At 45.5% G+C, this 20726-nt stretch overlaps 1 protein-coding gene across 1 annotated transcript in view; it reads right to left on the minus strand.

The window, feature by feature from the left end:
* GTF2B (general transcription factor IIB) overlaps nucleotides 1-20726 on the minus strand; it is a 221299-nt gene that overhangs the window by 68654 nt on the left and 131919 nt on the right. Inside the window, exon 6 of the mRNA XM_069641741.1 lies at nucleotides 1971-2252. Within this exon, the coding sequence (XP_069497842.1) occupies nucleotides 1971-2252 (282 nt within the window). The remainder of the gene's footprint in view (nucleotides 1-1970; nucleotides 2253-20726) is intronic.

The raw sequence follows: 20726 nt of genomic DNA on the forward strand, positions 1-20726 counted from the left end.
AACAGTAGTTTATCCCAGAGAAGGTATTTAAACCTTGGGAAGTCTAAAAGACATCCCTGTGCCACTGCACTCAAGGTGCTGTGTGACACAATTGAATAAGATGATGCCTATGGAGTTGGTTAGACTCCATAACCAAAAGAAAGACAGAGGTAAAACACACATCAAAATACATGAGAGTGGGGAGGAAAAAAGGTCACACTCTCTCCAGGTAAAAGAATCAAGTCCTCAAAATCCAGCAAGGTTGCCGGGGGGTCTCTAAGGTGAAGGGGATTAGCACATTTTTGAGAATTCTCCCTAACAGGTAGATAGGTAGGGGTGTGTGTGTATAGAGGTGTGTAGAGGGGGGTGTGTGTGTGTGTGTGTAGAGGGGGGGTGTGTGTGTGTGTGTGTGTGTGTGTGTAGAGGGGGGGGGGTGTGTGTGTGTGTGTGTGTGTGTGTAGAGGGGGGGGGGGTGTGTGTGTGTGTGTGTGTGTGTGTGTGTGTGTGTGTGTGTGTGTGTGTGTGTAGAGGGGGTGTGTGTGTGTGTGTGTGTAGGTAGAGGGGGTGTGTGTGTGTGTAGAGGGGGGGGGGGTGTGTGTGTGTGTGTGTAGAGGGGGGGGGGTGTGTGTGTGTGTGTGTGTGTGTGTGTGTGTGTAGAGGGGGGGGGGGGGGGGGTGTGTGTGTGTGTGTGTGTGTGTGTGTGTGTGTGTGCGTGCGTGCGTGCGTGCGTGCGTGTGTCACCCCAAACTAGTGACGCAGGAGAATGATGCAACAGAGCCCTACTCGGCACAATTGTCATCTGGGATCCAGGCAAAATGCAGATCTGCTGGAGGACTCCATTGATGTGGAGGAAATGTGCAAAGAGAACACCTTTCCAAACAGTAACCAAACCATATTCCATCGTAAGGTCTCCTGCAAACGGATTTGCTGCAACATAATAGGGTATTACGCAGCAGTAGTGCACAAAGTTCTGTCAGGATCCACTGTCTTTGTGCCTGCATTTTTGAGTTCCTCTTGCAGATCTAGTTACTCCTGCACCCACCAGTTTCTCGCTCATGGGCAAATGGGGTCTACCGCCAAAGATTTTACATCCTCTTTTCCCTCTAGTATTACAGAAGGATACAGGGATAAGAGCTTAAGTTCAGACCTGTGCCACAACTGCCCCCTTCCTTGACTCAAAGGTATTCTCGGTCTACCCCAAGCCACTTCCGAGGCAATCTATATGTGGAACAATGAGGGCTATGCTTTCTGGATGCTTGTATAGTGATTACAAACTGCACAGCACAGCCAACAAACTCACTACAAAAAATAGCAATCACCAGATTTGAGAGTATAGAAAGACCACTACAGTGATGTGATTTAAATAAAAAAATATAAAAGTGAACAGTTCATCTTGGAAGTGAAATTGAAAAAGGCTTATGCTCTGCTGGTAACCCCGGGAAGTAGAGGAAATAAAAGGAGAAGGTCCAGAGTCAAGAGTACATTAATTTTCGTCTACATCTGCATCCAAGAGTCATAGCTTTAGAGCACTAGAATGGTGCTGTTCATCAAACATACACAAGAAGAGGTTAAGCAGAACCAAAACACAGCCAAACACTGCAAGCTCCCTTATACACCCCTGACCTGAACTCACAGCGACAGTCCATGTGTTCCTATCTCTTGGAAGGTTCGAGCACTGACATAATCCCAGGGTCCCCCAACTCGGGTATGGACAGACACCTGGAGACCATCCTTACCAGAAATGAAGGATAGTTGCAGAACAATAGTTGGAATGTATGCCGAAGGTAACATTATTGTATCCAGAGATCTGGTATTGGGAGGTTTCCTTCCAAATTATAAACCAGACACAGATTTCACATAATCTGTGAAGAATGAGGAGGCAGACATAGGGAATACAATATGACATGTTTTAAAAATGTGTCCTTGGAATTGCATAGTCATGAGATCATCTTGTTTAAAATAGCTATTTGCAGTACGAGTCCTCCTCTTACCTTTCTGTGTCCTTTTCTCTGCTGATGCTTGGGAAGCCATATAAATTGCTGCTGCTGCGACAGAGATGGGGCTTCTTCCTGGAACCAAGTCCAGTTCCACAGCTTTGCGCGCAATGTGCGTAGCTGCCATTTGCACTTGCTTAGGCAGCCCCAAATTGGAACAGAATCTTGACATGAAGTCCCCAGTTGTAATCAGATCCACACTTGTTTCAAGAGCCTTTAAGATGAGCTTAAAGCAACGTCCAATTTCTTTCTTTGAAATTCTAGACACTGCACAAATTTCTGCATGTAGAAAAAGAAGCATGGAAGGAATTGGTTATAAAGGGCATTGCTCATCTTTCACTATTGTGTGCGATGGCATGTTGGAGTCACACCGGTCCCCCAAACAAGAACAGCATGAACCTGAAACACAATCAAGTCCACGGAATTCATTCCCACAGGAAGACCGCACACACTGGGCCAACGTGAAACTTGAGTACTCTCAGGCCAAGTCACCTCAAAGTCTGGGGAAGGACATCTCATATCCACATTTTCAGCAATACAAGATGCTATAGGCACACCAAATACGAATGACAATTGCTTTAGTATTCTCCATTTTCTATTCAACACTGTACAGACCAGAAGGGCACTATGGTGAATCCAATATTGCAATCTTACAGTGCACTCACACCTCCAGAAATTACCAAAGAAAGATTGCAGGCACTAGATTTCTCCTCTCCCTAGATGAAATCTTGTTGACAGCAAAGTCTCATGATAAGGGGCATGGTGGTAGTTCCAGATTACCTCATTAGAGTGTTCTTTGTCGCAAGGTCATACTTTAATGCATTTTTTTACTTCAATGCTGGAAAGGAATGTTGGAGTGGGTCAAATTTTCAAAGCTTCAATTTGTTTCCCAGACTAGGTAAAGACCCCCCCATCCCATGGTTAAAATTCACAGGCCTATAACAAGCACATTAAAAATGCTAAATGTATGCACAAATCCTAGCAAATTAAAAGGTGCTGCAGGCAAGGGTTTACAATGACTGTTCAGATGGATGGACAAATTCTGGGAAGCCACCATATTTTGATGAATAGGGACAAACTAATGTCTAGCCAAACTATCCGGTTAGTGCAAATGAACAGCAAGGCTTTTCTCACATAGATCTCTATTGGACACCCTTTTCTATTTGCTTTAACCAATGACAACTTTATGGTGGTAAGTACTTCCCTTGCTTTGTGCTCATTTTCATGGGGAAACTGATCAGTCCATAAAACTATCAGCACTGGGAGACCGTCTCTCGTAGTGGATTCCAAGTATTTGTAAAGCTGCAACATCAGCTTAAAGTCAAGTGTGGTTAGATTAATTGTATACTTATAACTTTATCTTTTGCTTTATTTTTGGAACTTGCTGGTTACAAATGCAATGTTTCCAGGATGGGCTGGTGGCAGCGGATATTTTTCTACCAAGTTTTTGACTAGTTACTCTGAACTTTTGCAATTAGCGAAAATGGCTACTAAGAGTTGCTAGCACTCTAAAATGGCTGTGTCATAAAAAGTACCAGTACTGTGCACGGGGTCTGTAGACAGACATAGCACGCATATCAATTGTTTAAAAACAATGATCCTCTAGGTCACTGTTCCGAGCCGCTTATCGCTTCATGTGCTTTGCACTCTGAACTAAACTGCACTGAGAAGGACGCACTTGGCTGGCTAACATACCTCAGGGCGTACGTGGAGGAGAGGCAAGAGTTGGTGTGCTGCAACATACTGAGACCTTCTGTGCGCTGTCCCCTCTGTCGCCTCAAACTGGCACGGTGCAGTGTGTTCCCAGAGCAAATATCTCTGAGAAAGTGCGTCCTAGGGCCTTGAAACGTGGGTTTTGTTCCTCATATCAAGATGTTTAAAATGAGCTTTTCCTAGTCCTTCTATGCCCACATTGATGTGTTGCCGATTTCAGGCAACTGTCTCGTGTGTAGGGGCGATTTTCTGCATATATGATCTCGGATAAAATGACGATGTCTGTTGCAGCTGACCAGCATCAAGCCAGTGCATTACCGGTGAAGCTCTGCTCCTCTGCCCTGATCTCAAGAAGGGCCTTGTCTGTGCTTCGACCTATGGACCAGTCGGAACAACCAGTTTTGACCTCTGCTCGAGGATCCATATCTGCAGAGCCAGTGCCCCTGGACGACCCAGTGGACTGACCGGTTGATGGTCTTTCCATCAAATCACAACCATCGAAAAGCAAATCCATTGAAAAAAATACAGCGAAAATAAATGCATCGAAATGCTATCTTTTACATTTAAAAGCAAATTTCCATCGAAACTTGTCCATCGAATATAGGAATGGTCAAGTGTCAATGGATATGTACTTTCAAATGTAAAAGATATCATTTCGATGCATTTATTTTTAATGTTAAAATGTTACATGGAGCTGTCCAGTCCTGAAATCTTTAAGTATTTTGGCACTGGGCAGCTTCATGTAACATTTTCTTTAGGGGGGGTGTTCCCCGCCCTCCACACCACCCCCACCGTAATCGAAATCCAACAAAATATATTCAATGAATACATTTTTTGTATTTTTTTTTATTTAATTTTATCGGTTTAACACAAACCTTTAAAATATTTACAAAAAAAACACAAAACACAACACATCAACGTATCCCAGTCCTTTAAGAAGACCCCTCCCATTTTCTCTTCCGAGGGTCGAATCAAAATCCTCATTGCTCGTCAACCAACACTGAATCCAAACGATTTTCAATTATCGTTAGAAAGCGAGTCAATGGTAGTATCAATTTCATGTTCGTTCCTTGGAACATATTGGCCCACCAATCGTCGGCACAAAGGGCGGGGTGATTTAGGCTCCAAGGGCCCAGGTGATATGTCCTTTCTGATCGAAGTGCTGAGCAAAATATCACCAAATGTTTAAGGGTTTCCTTGCCCTTAGTGCATAGTCTACACGTTAGATTGGAGATATTCATACTTTTCCATGACGCCAACCGCTCCTTGGTTTTAAATATGTTTAAGCGCATTGACATAAACACTCTTCGAGCCTGAGGATCTGGAAACAACTCGATGTAACGTTGTGAAGAGTTAAATGCCCGTGTTTCGAGCGGCGCCTCGCTCATCATTTTTGCTGCAGCTCGTTGTGAGCAAGTTTGATCCCAATCCGCACGCCAGATTTTTAATTTGGCGGCGTTCGGGTCGTTATGCAGCATGTCCAGACTGATTCCAAATTCACTCAGAATCTCTTCGCATCTCCTGACCAACAGGGCCACCATGCTGTTATTTGTTGGCGTCAGATCGTGAAAGATGTCAAATTGCGGTATTTGCTCGCGCCAGCGAGTTTTGCGAAACAGACTCACCAGAGTCCAGCATACCCTTGCATGGAGCGAAATGAGCGACAGTTCGTATCTCACACATGTCAGGATACCCCTTGGGAGAGAATACCTTAGACCAGAAACAATTCTCCAGCGATGCCCAAGTGTCGTGGCTACATCCCAAGGCGTTTTCAGCGCCATATACTAAGACCGGGATTACCTTTTGCTGGTAGAAATCAAGCACCGGTTTTAATGAAAATTTTCCAAATTTCTTATCAATGATGACAGCTTGACTTGCCAGTTGCTTGCATTTCCTTTTGGTTTCAATGACCCATGGACCGTCGTTGATTGACGAGTTTATTAGCATGCCGAGGTATTTTACGCTCTCGGCTGTCTGAATGGTCTCTTGACCCAGGTACCATCTCTGTTTTCTAGATTTTTTTCCTCCTTTACTGTTCAGGTTGTGTAACATCAGGATTTCGCATCTTTTAGTATTTATCACCAGATGGTTAATTGCAACATATTGGTCAACCGCGTTCAGCTTCCTCTGAAGGCCGACAGGAGTTAGGTCCATCAGGACCAAATCATCGGCGTATAGCAGCCAGCTTAGATGGGACTTTGGTACTTTTGGTGGAAAAGAGCTTATTGAATCAATCGCAAAACCTATATCTGATATGAATAAGCTGAATATTGCGGCAGCTAGGGGACAGCCTTGTTTTACCCCTTTATAGGTTTTGATTGGTGCTGATAAAGTTCCAGAACTATCCAAACGGATTTGTATGGAGGTTTCAGAGTGCAGATCTTGGATTGCTGCTAATAAATCAGCCGGACATCCACAACTTTGTAGTTTCGACCATAGAAGAGGCCTGTCGATAGTATCAAATGCACTTGAAGTCAATGAAGGCCAAATAGACCTTTGTACTAGACTTTATAGCCTCCATCTTCATCAGATTCAGAAGTAGCAGGTTTAGTGAGCAGCCCACTTGGCTTTACAAATCCCGATTGCCTTTTGTCGACGTGATTAGACTCGACTGCCCATGCCACGAGTTTTTGCTGCAATATTGTTGCGTAGATTTTCCCCAAAACATCCAATAGTGCCACTGGGCGATAGTTTTTTGGGCATGTTCTGTCTCCCTTTTTGAATATGGGGACAATGACAGCAGATTTCCAAGATTTGGGGGTCCTGTGGCACTTACTTATTCTATAAAATAGGGCTACACATGTGGATGCCCATAATTCAGGATGTTGTTTGATAGTAAAATTGGTAAGGCCATCAGGGCCCGGTGCTCGTGAGCTTTTTGCGTTCTTAATTATTGATACAATATCCTCTCTTGGAAACGTCAAATCCCACGGTTTCAAAGGTGTTTCCAATGTGACAATTCCTGGTGCCTCTGCCTTGTAGAGGGTTTCAAAGTGGGCTATCCATGCGGATTCCGGGACCATGCAGGACTGCAGAGCCACTTGAGGAGCTTGAAAGTTATTGATGAGCCTCCAGAAGTCCCTTGAGTTTTTGTTCCTTAATGTCGCAAGCATCTGTTCCGCATCGTTTTGTATTAGAGCATATTTGTGCATCTTCAACCAGTTCTTATATTTTTGTTTCGCCTTCTTTATTTCCAGTTTTCGAGTAGCAGCATCTAGGGACTTAGTTCTCCTAAGTGCAGCACCATCCTTCGTTTTTGGATCAGGATCTCGGGATCGAAATGATGAGTCTGAACCATGTTTACTGTCAAGGTGCAGGCCTTGGGATCATTTAAAAGGGAGTCTGGAGTGAGTTGTGGACGTGGTCCACACGTGGACAAACACGAAAAACTCCAGCGCAAAGGGATATTGCCTTATCGAAGGCTTCTGTGCCCTCTCTGCAGGAACAAAGGCCTACAGACTTCAACTCCCAGCAGGCTCTGGGCCAGAAACTACAAAACCCCACCCACGTCGGGTGGAGCACATCCGCGCATGCGCGCGTGCACGTTAGCACGGGGCTTGTGCTCGAACTCCCGAACGAAGAGGACGTGTTCACTGCAGCTCCGAGGAAGGGGATACACGCGAGGGGCCACGCCCCAGCCAGCCATCACTTGGGCCCCTCACACGCCTGAGATAAGTGCAGCAAGCGCAGGGGAGCAGCTACAGCAAGAGCTGGGAAAGACGCGCTGGGGCAGCAAAGCCGCGATCAGGGGCGAACAGTCAGGATTCTCTCACGCGCAGCAGGGCTCACGCAAGGGGGCATCGCCCAGACTCCTCAGTCCCCTTGTTCTGCAAAAGATAAGTCCCGTGCAAAACCCAAGCTGAGACTCGCGCAAGACTGGCACCGAAGCGCAGCGATCCCACGAGCAGTGCATATTATTTGCATGCATAATTAGCCATGTGCATTAGCTAAGGGAATCGCTATTGGGAGCACAGCGGCGTGGCTTGTACAGAAGTCGCACTGCGCCACATGCGGCTAGCGGCATGTTTATTATTTAATCTTCGTGTGAATAATAACACGTGGATCAGCATTGCGGGGCCACGTGCGGCTTAACCGCATATTTGGGTGAAACCCACTCACGGGGGCATATGAGTTAGAACGTGGGGGTGCATGAAGGAATGTCGTTGACCCACTGATGCATCTGTTGTGTGTGTGAAGAAACACTCACAAGGTAGTAACTCATAACTCTCTTTGCAGCATTTATCTGCTCCGGAGACCGGACCTGAGAGTGCGCAGGCAGGAGGCCAGCACTCAAAAACAGAGATAAGTCCTTTTGCTCTAATTGCCTCATTGATGACAGTCTGTAATATGGGCATGTAATGTATCTGTAAGGTTGGAATGCATGTTTAATTGTTAGTTTGTATTTACCCTATCACCCCCAGTCCTGTCCACCTTCCCTCTCCTAACCCTTGTTCCGGTTATCCTGAAAAAACAGTTCCTGTCCAACCATCGATTCCCTAACCCTCTTTCCCCGCCGGGGTCTCGGAGGTCTGTGTAAGCTGTGACTTGCAGGCACTCGGACCGCGGAGGGGGTGGTTGGTTCGTGCCACTCCTGCGCTTGAAGGTTGGAGCCCGACATTTACATTTTTTAGACCTGTCTTTACGGTTTTGAATCGAGTCAATAATTGATCGTATTCCAGATCAGCACTTAATTGACAGTACTGAATCATCACCACATTGACTTCACTCTCCTCCAATCTTAAGCGAACTCTATTGGATTCAACCTGGAGTTTATGTGGCCACTTTGGTCTTTGCTTGCGTCCAGATGTTGCAAATTTCATGAGTAACATGTCATGGTCACTGTTCGCTTTTTCACAGATCTTCAGTGAATGTATCATAGGATGCAAAGCTTCAGACACGAACATGTCAATGAATACATTTAGCTGGAATTCAATTCGATTAATCCATTTTCAATGATTAGTCCAGATACCGGACTGCCCGCTCTCTCCTGTGTTACCTGACAGTAGGCATCACTATTCTTAATGCATCCTTGGAACCTGGAGGGAGGATCTTTAACTTGTGCTACAAGACACATGCTGCTGCATTTTCAGCCTTCTAGTACCAATGGAAGCCATGCAGGGCTTGCTCCTTTGTTCGGCCATCAAAGATAATCTGTCGCTGCTTGTGACTCCCATTGGAATTCACCTTCTTTGCTCCCAGGAAGCCGCCAGCTCTGCAGAAGTCTTCTTCCGTTCGTCGCTATCCTGTTCAGCTGGACAATGACTGTAAAGAAGTTACAGCAACCAACCTAAACTAAATCCTGCGTCCGAAAATTACCTCTGCACCCGTGACCCCTGGGCCTCCCTCGACTGGACCAACCACAGAGGGAAATGTCCCCAAAGGAATCCAGAACCGGTGAAGTGGTCGCTGGAGAAATCAAAGTAAGGTATTTAAGTCAACATATCTGCCCCAGCCTCCCTAATTCCCATAGGGTTACATGGGCGTAAAGGTCTGTCCCCATCTCTCTCTTTCCAGACTTGGATCGTGGTGGTCTAGTCAAGGACCCTCTCCAGGGCCTCCTGGGATTAATAGAGTAACTTGCCTGAACTATTGCAACCAGTGGGATCTTCCTATCACACAATAAACCTACCTGAAAAGTGTACCTATTGGAACAGAATACTTTAGGGCACTAGGCCCCAATCCATCTCAAGGCTGGACTTATTAAGACATGGGGAACTAGTTTAGTGTTGCTCTTAAGTGTTTCTACTGCATTTTCTACATTTGACTGCTTACCTGTATTGCACAGGTTACGAATAAAAGGCGTTTCTCACAAGAAGGAATGTATGTATGTATTTCATAGTAGTTTTGTGACAATACTTACCTAGAGCTTTCATTGATAGTGCATATTGTAAAGGCCTAATAAATCATTGTATATTTTTGTACTTCCTTGTCCAACTGAAATTATTGCAGTGCTCTATGTGTGTCTCTTTGCAGCCCCAGATCGTTCTCACACCTCCTCCAGAGTCTAAGCTTGTCTACCTACCTTGATTGAGTTTGGCTAGACTTCAATGTCATCCTGTTCGCTGCAATAGGTTGGTTCCCAAAATGCACCCCCAGAGTTGATATTGGAAATCCATCTTAACAGAGGGCAGGAGTGGAGTGGAGGGTTCAGTTAAGCCCACACACAGCACTCTAATACAGGTTGATGATGATGATGTATACAAATACAGTCATTTATTTAGGCAGTAGACAAATCAATTACAAACCATAGGTAATCAACACACTGAAATATGGACTACTATTGCATACATCACCTTGATGTGCTCTACTAAGAGAATAGATACTTCACTTTAAACACAATTACAATACTTTAAGTGTAGCAAAGGAAGTAAATAAAGAAATACAACCAGGTAAGAATGTGAGAACTAATAGGTTGAGAAGAAAGAAAGAAGTTACAATGGTATGGTATGGTAATCTTTATTTGTAAAGCGCCTATAAACAAAGCAAGTGTTTCAAAGCGCTCAAGGAGGGAGGGGAACAAGGGGAAAAAAACAGTAATTCAGGGCCTTTGAATTTCTGAACGATACAAACCTGCACACGCAGAGTAAGTGCATATAATAAAAATAACAGCGTAGATAACAGCCAATAGGTCTGACGACGATTCTGCTGTTTTTCCAAGTGCATTGAGGCGCATCCATGCAAGGAGGGGGGAGGAGGGGCAGATAGACGATCTTCAAGGCATGGTATGTTCAAATCGTACAAGTGCACAGACGGTACAGGAGATTGGGGGAGGGACAAGGGCAGGGGGGATCCAAAAGACCCCAGTCAGTCAGAAGCTGGGGTAAGTGCCGAGAGATGCCCCTCTCATGGCTCATTGACCAAGTGCAATAATGATTAGGCAAGTGCAAGTCCTGGAGGCAAGTGCGAGAGGACTTTCAAGGGTGCCAGGGACCTGTGTGACTCTGAGGTACACCCGGCAGCCAGTCAGCAAGCTGTGTGGAAAAGGAGGGAAGAGCGGGATGGAGCGGAGAGAGAGGTTAGCAGGGTAAAGAGAGAGAAAGAAGAGGAATGTCTTAAGGAGTTTCCGGACAGTTAAGATCTCCTCCGGAACGTAAGGAGATCAGGTTCAAGGTGCAGGGCGGCTGGGAGGCTATTCCATAGGGAGGCCCCTGCTGAGGATAAAGATCTCCCTCCAAATCTCTGCCTGGAGAACCGGCTCACTCGCAGAAGGTTGGAGGTAGATGAGCGGAGGGCTCAGGAAGGACAGTATTTAGGTAGGCATTGTTGAAGATAGGTAGGTCCCAGGCCCCAGAAAGCCTTGTGGACAATGCAGTGTGTCTTGAACTTGATCCTTGCAGCCACGGGGAGCCAGTGGAGGGATTTCAGGGCAGAGATGCAGTCACTGGGCTTGAGGCCAAGGATAAGACTTGCGGTTTTGTTTTGGATAAGTTGCAGAGGGTGCAAAGCAGAGACAGTGAGGTTGAGAAATAGGCTGTTGCAGTAGGCCAGCATTGAGAGAACCAGGTTTCTGGAGACAATGAGCCGCTGGGGGAAGATGAGAAAAGGAAGAGTACCTCTGAGGAGGTGCAGCTAGTAATTGGACTTTTTAGAGATGTCTGAAATGTGAGTGGAGGAGAGAGTGGAGTCAAAGATTGCCAAGGTTTTATGCCTCGCAGGTGGGCGCGGGCGCAGGGAGGCTGGTCAGAGTGCGAGTGGGAAAGTGGGAGCAGGAGTCCCAATGCCAACAATCTCGGTCTTACTGGTGTTGAAGCAGAGGTTGTTTGAAGCACACCATGACTGAATTGCGGACAGTAAGATATGAGAGAGGTAGAGGAGGTGGCTGAGGGTAGTCTGAAGGAGAGTTGCGTGTCATCCGCATAGCACTGAAAGTTAGAGATTAAAGTGGCAATCACATGTGCCAGGGCAGCCATGTAGACGTTGAAGAACCAGGGGGATAGGTTAGAACCCTGGAGAACGCCCCAGGTTGAAAGAGTGATGGTAGAGAGAAAGGACCCAATTACCACCTGGAATGGGTGGTCGGAAAAGAAGGATGTTAGCCATGTCAGAGCCTGACTGTGATTCCCAGGGTGTCACAGAGACGTGATATCAGGATGTTGTGGTTTACAGTGTCACAGACAGAGGAGAGGTCAAGAAGAATGCGGACAAAGCGGGTGTTAGTGTTGAGATTTGAGAGCAGGTGTTCAGAAGAGCAGTTTCCGTGCCTTTGGATGCTCTAAAGCCAGACTGATGGTCATGGAGGCAACCAGCAGATTCGGTGTGGAGGGCGAGCTGAGAGATAGCCAGCTTCTCTAGGAGTTTGCCCAGGAAAGGGGTGCTAGAGATAGGGCGGTAGTTTGCCGGGATGGAGGGGTCAGCAGAGGGTTTCTTAAGCAGATGGTGCACAAAGGAGTGCTTAAGAGAAGTTGGGAAGACCACTGGCAAAAGAGATTGCAGAGATCAGTCAAGGCTGGAGTGAGAGAGTCAATGTTGTCCTTAATGGTTTTGGAGGGGCTGGGGTCCACCTGTTTGGATGAAGTCTTCATAGACTGGACTTGTCTGGCGACCTCGTCAGGTGTGACGGGAGTGAGAGAAGAGAGGAGAAGTGTTGGAGGGGCAAAGGGAGGCTCCACAGGTGATGGTGTGGAAGTGAAAGAGGAAAGGAGGTCTTGGGTTTTTGCGGTGAAGATGAACAGCCAGGGCCGAGCAAAGGTCCTGGGTGGGTTTGACAGAAGAGGAGGCTGCTGCAGGATTGGCCAGTTCCTTGAAGACTTTGAAAAGTTTGCCCGTGTTTGATGCCGCAGAGATGCAGGCTTGAATAAAGACTCTTTTCTTGGTGTGGATGTGGAGTCGATATTGCCTTTGAAGGAGGCGGCAGGCTAGTTTGTTGGAGGGTCCGCCTGACAAATTCCTTTTCTGCTCAGCCGCCCTACACTTTTGTTTAAGGGCAGCCAGATCAGTGTCGCACCAAGAGTTGCACTTTTTGAAAGGCATCAGTCGGACCCTCATGACGGGGCAAGAGTATCAAGGGTGTTAGAGAAAGAGAGATTGAAGTTAGCGAGGGCTGTGTCAGGGTGGGAGTCAGCTGTAGGGGTAGGAGGCGGCGAGTAGGCATAGGCAAAGGTCACTCTTTTCATGGGTCTGGTGCCTTTGAAACCAGTGGCCGCACTGGGTGTGCCGTTACAAGGGGAGAGGAGAGCTTCAAGTGTGAAGAGAGAAGAGAGTGGTCCGTCCAAGAGAGGTAGTGAGGGGAATCGTGAGGTAGACCAGTGGAGATGAGAGCATCCAAAGTGTGGCCCGCTGTGTGGGTGGAGCCAGAGGGTAAGATAGAGAGGGAGTGAGAATCACATAGGTTGCAGAAAGGTCCTGAGGAGTCAGGAGTGTCCAGATGGATTTTGAGGTCACCCACACAGGAGGAGTTGAGAGGAGGAGAGGAGGAGAGGAGGAGAAGAGTAGAGAGGAGGCCAGGTCAGCCCATTCTGAGAGGAGGAAGAAGGTGGACTGTCCTGGTGGCTGATAGAAGGTGGCCAGAAGGAGAGAAGATTTAGGAAGGAGTGAGAGCCTACAGACTAGACACTCAATGGATAAGTGGGGATGATGGACACAGGTATCCATTCTGGTAAGATCAACGCCACTCCCCCTCCTGACGCCTTGGGCCTGGGCACAAAGAGGATCTTGTATCATTCAGGAAGGAGTGCGTCAACGCTCGTGACAGAGCTGTCCTTGAACCATGTCTCTGTGATGGCGAGCACATCAAGATCCATGCGTTCAAGGAGGTTGCAGATGTCAGACGAGTGTTTGACAGCAGTGCAAGAGTTTAACGTGGCAATATACAGCAGCGTTCCATCTTTGAAAGTCTTCAACGGGGGCGCCACCCCCCTTCTCCCTCCTCCCCCCAGGGCGTCAAGAGAGCCAGAGGGATAGTGGAGGATGACAAGGAGCCAAAGCCGACAAGAGGGCTGGGACAAAGGCAAGGGCACCTGTGCAGAGGAGGAGGAAGGCACAGTGGGCAAAGGAGCCGGTCCAGGGGGAGAGGTAAGGTTTGAGAGGTGAGGAAGGAGCCTGTCAAAGAAAAGAAGGTTGGTTTGAGGACCCTGAACCATGATGGTTCCATTCCGATTGCCATTTTCAGGGTCATCATTAATGTCTAAAGTTCAAGGAGGACCACTCAGCGGGTGCCGCCATTAATGGGAGAAGAGGAGATGGGAGAGAGAAAACCTCATTAATAAGGTACTCACCTTAAAAAGGCCTTCCCTAGCTTGCAACAAAGGGGCCTAGTGACCTTGGATTCACAGGTCCTAATAAAAGTATCTTCAGCAGTCCAAGTGTCTCCTTTATGAATTTTCCAAGTGTTGGCTTGAGACAACAACTAGTTGCAGGTGTTTCAAACTTCAGTATAAACAAGAGGAAAGTCTTTAAAAGACCCCTGCCAATCCAACCACCGTAGGGGATACCAGGCCATAGCACCACCATTCAAGGCTAGGCAAGGAAGAGCTAGGGCTGGGACGTTATGCTCATACAACCCTATGGAGACATGGGTGGGGGGGGGGGGGTAAAACGGGTATGTTTACTCACCCCATATACTTTGATTCACTCAGGGACCACTGTTAGGGCAGTTTCCTAAAGTCCACTTATGGTAGGACTTTAGAAAACTATCCCCTTGGTATACAGACCCCAACTTCTAGTACAAGTCAGTACTACTCAAGGTTCTGGTAGTATGGCAGACCAGCCAGGCTTATCGTAGGAGGGAGATGTGAGTTGCAGTTAAGTACAAAAAACTAATTATATACATAGGCCCAAAGAAACACTTGTTGTAGTGAAATAGTTATTTTATATACACAAGGTAACCATTGAATTTAATCTACGTAAGTACTTTTCAAACTAAGCAACACAATAGAAAACCAATGCAATACTTCAGGTGAGTACACCATAAGCTAAGAAATCACAGTAGCAAGCACAGACTGCGGCATTACTCACCCAGAAAGGACGGTGTTGGGTGGACTTTACATTTTCAGCTGGTGTCAATTTCCATTCAACTGCCATTAAGGGAAGAGCATTTAAATATCTCTCCAGGTCTGAAGCAATGGTGCGAATGCATGACAGCAAGCACAGACTGCAGCATTACTCAATGAGAAAGGGTGGTGTTGGTTGGACTTTATATTTTCAGTTGGTGTTATTTTCCATTCAACTGCTATTGAGAGAAGAGCATTTAAATATCCCTCCAGGTGCAAAAGCATGGCAGCAAGCACAGACTGGTGCAGACTACGGGGGATGCAGTGTATGCTGTTAGTCTCTATGCTTTATCTGTTTTCAGAAGGCAAGTCCGTGAAGTCTCACACCATTGATATTTTGGTATTTGTCTTCTGTGCTTTGTGTTGTTCTCCTAGCTGAGTGCAAATATAAGGTCATGTGGGAGACATCTGCTCCCTCGATTAAATTGCACTACGAATTAAGGCGTGGTGCGAGAACGGCCAGGAACAAAGAATGCTTCTCTGCTAGATGATTTGGCAGCTCTGTGCTTGGAGGTAGACTTTATAAAACTATGCCAACGGTTTGTAGATCCCCCAACTCTTAGCATCAGTCTGTACTACTCATGGAACCTTGGTAAAGTGGCAGAGCAGTCAGGCTTAACATAAGAGGAAGATGTGAGCTGTAGGTAACTACACTGAACCTAGCTAGTAATGCAATTCCAAGAAAAACAAATGTATATTAAAATATAGATTTACAAAAGATATCATTTTTAAATACTTAGTACATTAAACCAAAAAACATTAGAATAACTGTAGAAACTTTTCAAAGGCTACTGCTTAGTTTGTAGTTGCTTGCGGTTACAATTGTTACTGCATTTTGACACCAATGACAGTTCTACCGTACTATCAGTAATAGTGCGGACTTGTGCACACAAAGATAAACAGTAGTTGTATTTAGTTATCAAAATCACATAAGATAGTCTTTTTGGAAGGAAAACAGTTGGCTAGGTAAATACTAGAGTGTAAGGTTCAAGAGACAGTTCCTTCACACAGCAAGGCTTTTAAAGTACAAAACGCAAACCCTTGCTAAAAGGCAGTTTTGTAGAGGCTTAAAGTCTTGTAAAGCAGCAGAACAACAAAAACTCCTGTGTATATTAAGTCTTCAGGATACATGAAGATTAAACCAACGTTGGAGACCCTGTTAAAGGACTTGCTAAAAGGGACACAAACAGCAGCTTGGGTCGGAGATAAGAGGGGGATACCCTGGGCACATCTATTTGCATGCCAACTCTCTGGAGCAATTTTTTGGATTAAGGTAAGCAATACCTTTTTCCCCCCAAAGTACCTATGGTTTGAAGAAATGTTCATGGCTGGATTCTCCTCGATGTGGCAGCGCTGGACCTGACCTCTGGATTCTTTGGTCTGGTGAGAAAAGGCAGGACAATGGATGGGATCTCTCAGCAGCAGTCTCGAGGGAGGACCTCTGGCAAAGATTTGATCAGCTTCTCTGGTCACTCTGCGGTTTTGGCGCCTGTTCTGCAGCACCAAAGGACACAATTCACCCGGTCAATCTTCTTCGATTCCTGCACTCTGGTGAGGGGACTTGGATGAGTCGGGTTGTGTCTCTGGAGGTTCACCTGGAGCTCAGCAAAGACTTGGACGGATTCATCCTTGGCAAGATGATGCACTGGGTCTGAGGTCTCCTGGTATTTGCGGTTTGCAGCTCTGGAAAGCCACAGCACCTCAGGAGATGGCTCAGATTGTAGTTCGTGTCAGGGCTGGGTGCTCCCACCAGCCAAAGGGAAGGAGTCCTCTTCAGAGTGCCACTGTCGCATAGAAAAGGGGGTTAGAACAGCAGTGGGCACTTCACAGTGTTGCAAAGGATCTGCAGGCGTCTCTGGTCTTCGTCTTATTCAGTTTCCAGTGGTCGACTTCCCTTTCACCTCAGGAACCTCACCTTTTATTCAGTTTCAGCACACACTCCTCTGCAATCTCTCTCAGCAGTTTACAGAAAGAGGCGGGTGGCTGTCCAATAAGGACAGCTAGACCCCCCCCCCCCGGTGGGAGCTGGTTCCATTCAGGCACTCAGGCAGACAAAGAGCAGGAGAGTGAACAACTCCTCCCCCACTCCCGCCAGAGAGAGAGAGAGAGAGAGAGAGAGAGAGAGAGAGAGAGAGAGAGAGAGAGAGAGAGAGAGAGAGACACAGACAGACAGACAGACAGACAGACAGACAGACAGACAGACAGACACACACTAGAAGAATGGCTAACTGAGAACAAGCATGCTATAATTGTCAAAAAAAGAAAGGGGCCACCAAGTTAGTGCATTAGTGTCCCTACTGTGCATGACCGCGACAGAATACATTCTACGAATAAAAGGAACACAATAGTTGGTAGAACACGTCCACTGCCAGCAGCCATAACTAGAGGGTTGTCTTTGTGACTACAAAGTCACAGGAGCAGAGTGAAGGGGATACCGAGTGTCGAGTGTCCGCAGAAAGAAGGGATACTAAGTATCCCCTTGGCACTCCGCATAAGGTGGTGTGTGCTAATCTCTCAGAATATAAAGTTTTAGGAGAGATACAAAGTAACTCCCTATCCTTAAGAACAGTAGAATGTAAGGATAAAGAAAGAACCTCAAAGGAGAAACCAAAGGGTTTCCAGCAACACTTCCCCTAAGGAGCTGTGTGCTGCAACAGTCAAATACAGATGCCTTAAAAGAGATCTGGAGCAGACATACTCCATAGCACAGGTACAATATAAAGAATAGAGTTCCAAAAGGTAGTCCCCATAAGAATGAATGAGTGGAAAAAGGCTCCACTCATTCAGGATTTAAAGAAAAAGGTCCAGAAGTCTTTAGGGCGACCTACTACAACTCCCACCACATCTTCCGAGGAGGAAGAGGAAGAAGATCAAGGGCCAGATAAAGGGAGAAAAGTAAACAAGCGGCAAACCCGCGCCAGTCTCAAGAACTTGGCAACCAAATCCATTCTCCGAACCTAGTTTGTAACCCATCAAGTAAGGTTTTGTCACCTGCTGAACTGTCTCTGTTGAATAAAGGTCTGTCATTTGCAACAAGCTGCCATTCTGACCTCATTGATTTTCAAATTGATTTATTCAAATTTATTTGCAAGCTTAGACTTAAAAAGTTTTTCCATAATCAAGTGTCAACTTACACGCCCAAAGAGGCACCACCAGCACTTCGTAGTCTCACTATTTCAGATATAGAAGACACATGATTACTTATGTCACTCAATGAGGAACCTTCACTTTCTTCGACCACTTTACAACAGGAATTGGGTATCCACCAAAATAATTTGAAATTTGTGGAACACAAACTCAGATCCAAATTTGTACCTGTCAGTTCAGATGTAAGCATTATTGACACTTTTTACCAGGCTGTACTACAAGATATCCACAAACAAATAGACCATCCTAAATACTTGTTCGCTAAATCAAATCTTACTGCAGTGGAAAAAATTGCTCTCAACAACTTCGCCCAAGATGCGAGTATTGTTATCAAAGAGGCCGATAAAGGCGTAATATTGCGATTCTCAATACTGCAGACTATATTACCATGGCGAATTAGCACTTGAGCATCCCAGGCTGCTATCAATTGTTACCAGGCAATCCCACTAAAGACACGGTCACACAACTCAAAATTCTTATACAGGACTGGCGTTCACGTGCGACTCTCACAGATGATGAAAAACTTTTTCTTTTCCGACCAAATTCAGTTATACCCACAATGTATTTCCTTCCTAAAATACATAAGGATTATAGTAGCCTACCCAAGGTTCGACCAATCATGAGTGGCCTAGGATGGGCCACTGAGGGACTCTCCCAATACATAGATACTGCAATAAAGGACACTGTACCAACATTACCTGCTTATTTACGTGATTCCACCCAAACACTGCAGATTCTCCACGATTTACAATGGTCTCTTAATTTTCTCCTAGCCAGTTTTGATGTCAAAGCACTGTATACTTCAATCCAACACCACCTAGCTTTACAAACTATTGATTTCACCTTCCGTCAGTACTCAGCTTCACATAGTCAACATGTCCACATGCTTAAAGATGTTTTGCATTTCACTTTAGCTCACAACTAGTTCCTCTTTAACCAGCAATACGATCTGCAAACTAACAGGGTGGCCATGGGTGCGAAATATGTCCCATCCCTGGCCGACCTTTTCATGGGTTTCTTTGAAGAAAAACACATCTACACTGACCACCAATTCAAGCAGAATCTTGTAGTATGGAAACGTTCTATTGATGACGTCCTTGTCATTTGGAACGGGACTTCATCCAAATTTGAAGAATTTTCTAATTATCTTAATCTTAATGATTTTGGTATTGAGTTTTCAGGACATGTCAGTTCTAAATCATTAGAATGTCTTGACCTTCAGATTTACATTGAGAATGGAATGTTGCAGACACAGACTTTCCGTAAATCCACTGCAGTTGATGCCATGCTTCACGCCTCTAGCTGGCATATGAGATCTGTTATTTCTAACATCCCATTTGGGGAATTCTACCGTGCACGCCGCAATTGCAGTACTGATGCGGCTTTTGAAAAAGAATGTGTTATGATCAAGCGGAGGTTTTTGGAGCGAGGGTATACAGAACAATCCATTAACAAAGGACTAGACCGTATCAACCGAATGACCAAAGACTCGATTTTGGTTACCCACTAAGAATCTAATAAGCATCAAGCTGACAATTTCCAGTTTATTACTAAATATTCACAAGATAATCACATACTGTACCAATTACTGAAAAAACATTGGCATTTGCTAGGTCTTGATGCTTTTCTACAGCCTTATATTTCCCCTACACCAAAACTAATTTTTACTCGTAATAAAACTTTGCATAACCAACTTTGCCCCTTGTTCCTACAACCGAAGCTTGCTCACAAAGAGTCCTTGACATGGCTCCCGCCTAAACCTGTGGGTTTTTTTGAGTGTGGTTCATCCAACTTTTGTAGATTCTCTCTAAATCAAAATATTTTTAGATGTCATCAGGGTCTCACAATCCAGATTTCTGACTTTATCAACTGTAAATCCAAATACATAGTGTATGCTACATTATGCATATGCCGAAAGGTATATGTAGGTTCCACCATCAGAGAGCTGCGAGTCCGCATCCGGGAGCACTATTCTCATCTGAAGAGCCAAGGTCCCAAACTGCCACTTGCCATGCACTGGCAACATCACTACCAATTGGATTCAGTTAATGACCTCAAGTTCATTGGGCTTATCCAAGCGCATTCCCATCCAAGAGGAGGGGACCGCCAACTGCCACTACGACAGCTCGAGGCATGAACTATTGCCAAGCTTCGGTGCACCAGCTTGGGACTTAACACTGACACAACTCATTGCATTCCTTTAAGAGACTCACATAATGTTGGTCAATATTGCTCTTTGCTGCAGTATTTCGCATTACCTATTCTTGCAATTAACTGGTGTGTGGACACTTATGAACTAATAATTTCTTCCATTATTTGTACATGAATTATTTCATATATAGCCTTTCCTACATACCATCTTTTTTGTAACAACTGCTTTGGAGTGGGTGGTCAAGTCCCAGATGTCCATCCCGCGCCACTATCGATACTGCGACAATAGCTGAGAGACATCTCACCACCTATACACACGTGTTCTTATTTTCCAGTATATTTTTGCTCTAGCTTAAATACGGTTGGGCTGCGCAACGGTATAGAGCTGACAACCTTGAGTTTGTAAAAAGTGCTGGGGGTCTCACTAGGAGAGGGGATGAAGGATAAAAATGATAAATCTCCCTAACAATGTCCACTACAACTTTAGACTGGAAAAGTAATACTTTTAATCTTTATCACTTTGATTATTTTGTGGATGAATAGGTTAAACAGGTTGGGCCCAGGAATGGGCAGCGACCTGGTAGGCACATACATCATGGACTATAACGGTAAATGCAGCTATAAACCTAAGACTGTTTTTGTGTTGGTCTACAACAGAACAGGGAAAGCAAAACCCAGTGTTACACTTTATGAATGACAAAGTTATTCTAGAAATGTAAAACATAAAACAGACTTATTCTTGACAGTCTAACAG

This window comes from Ambystoma mexicanum, chromosome 1q, assembly GCF_040938575.1.
Source record: "Ambystoma mexicanum isolate Mex_15411 chromosome 1q, UKY_AmexF1_1, whole genome shotgun sequence".
In the NCBI taxonomy this organism is placed as follows: domain Eukaryota; kingdom Metazoa; phylum Chordata; class Amphibia; order Caudata; family Ambystomatidae; genus Ambystoma; species Ambystoma mexicanum.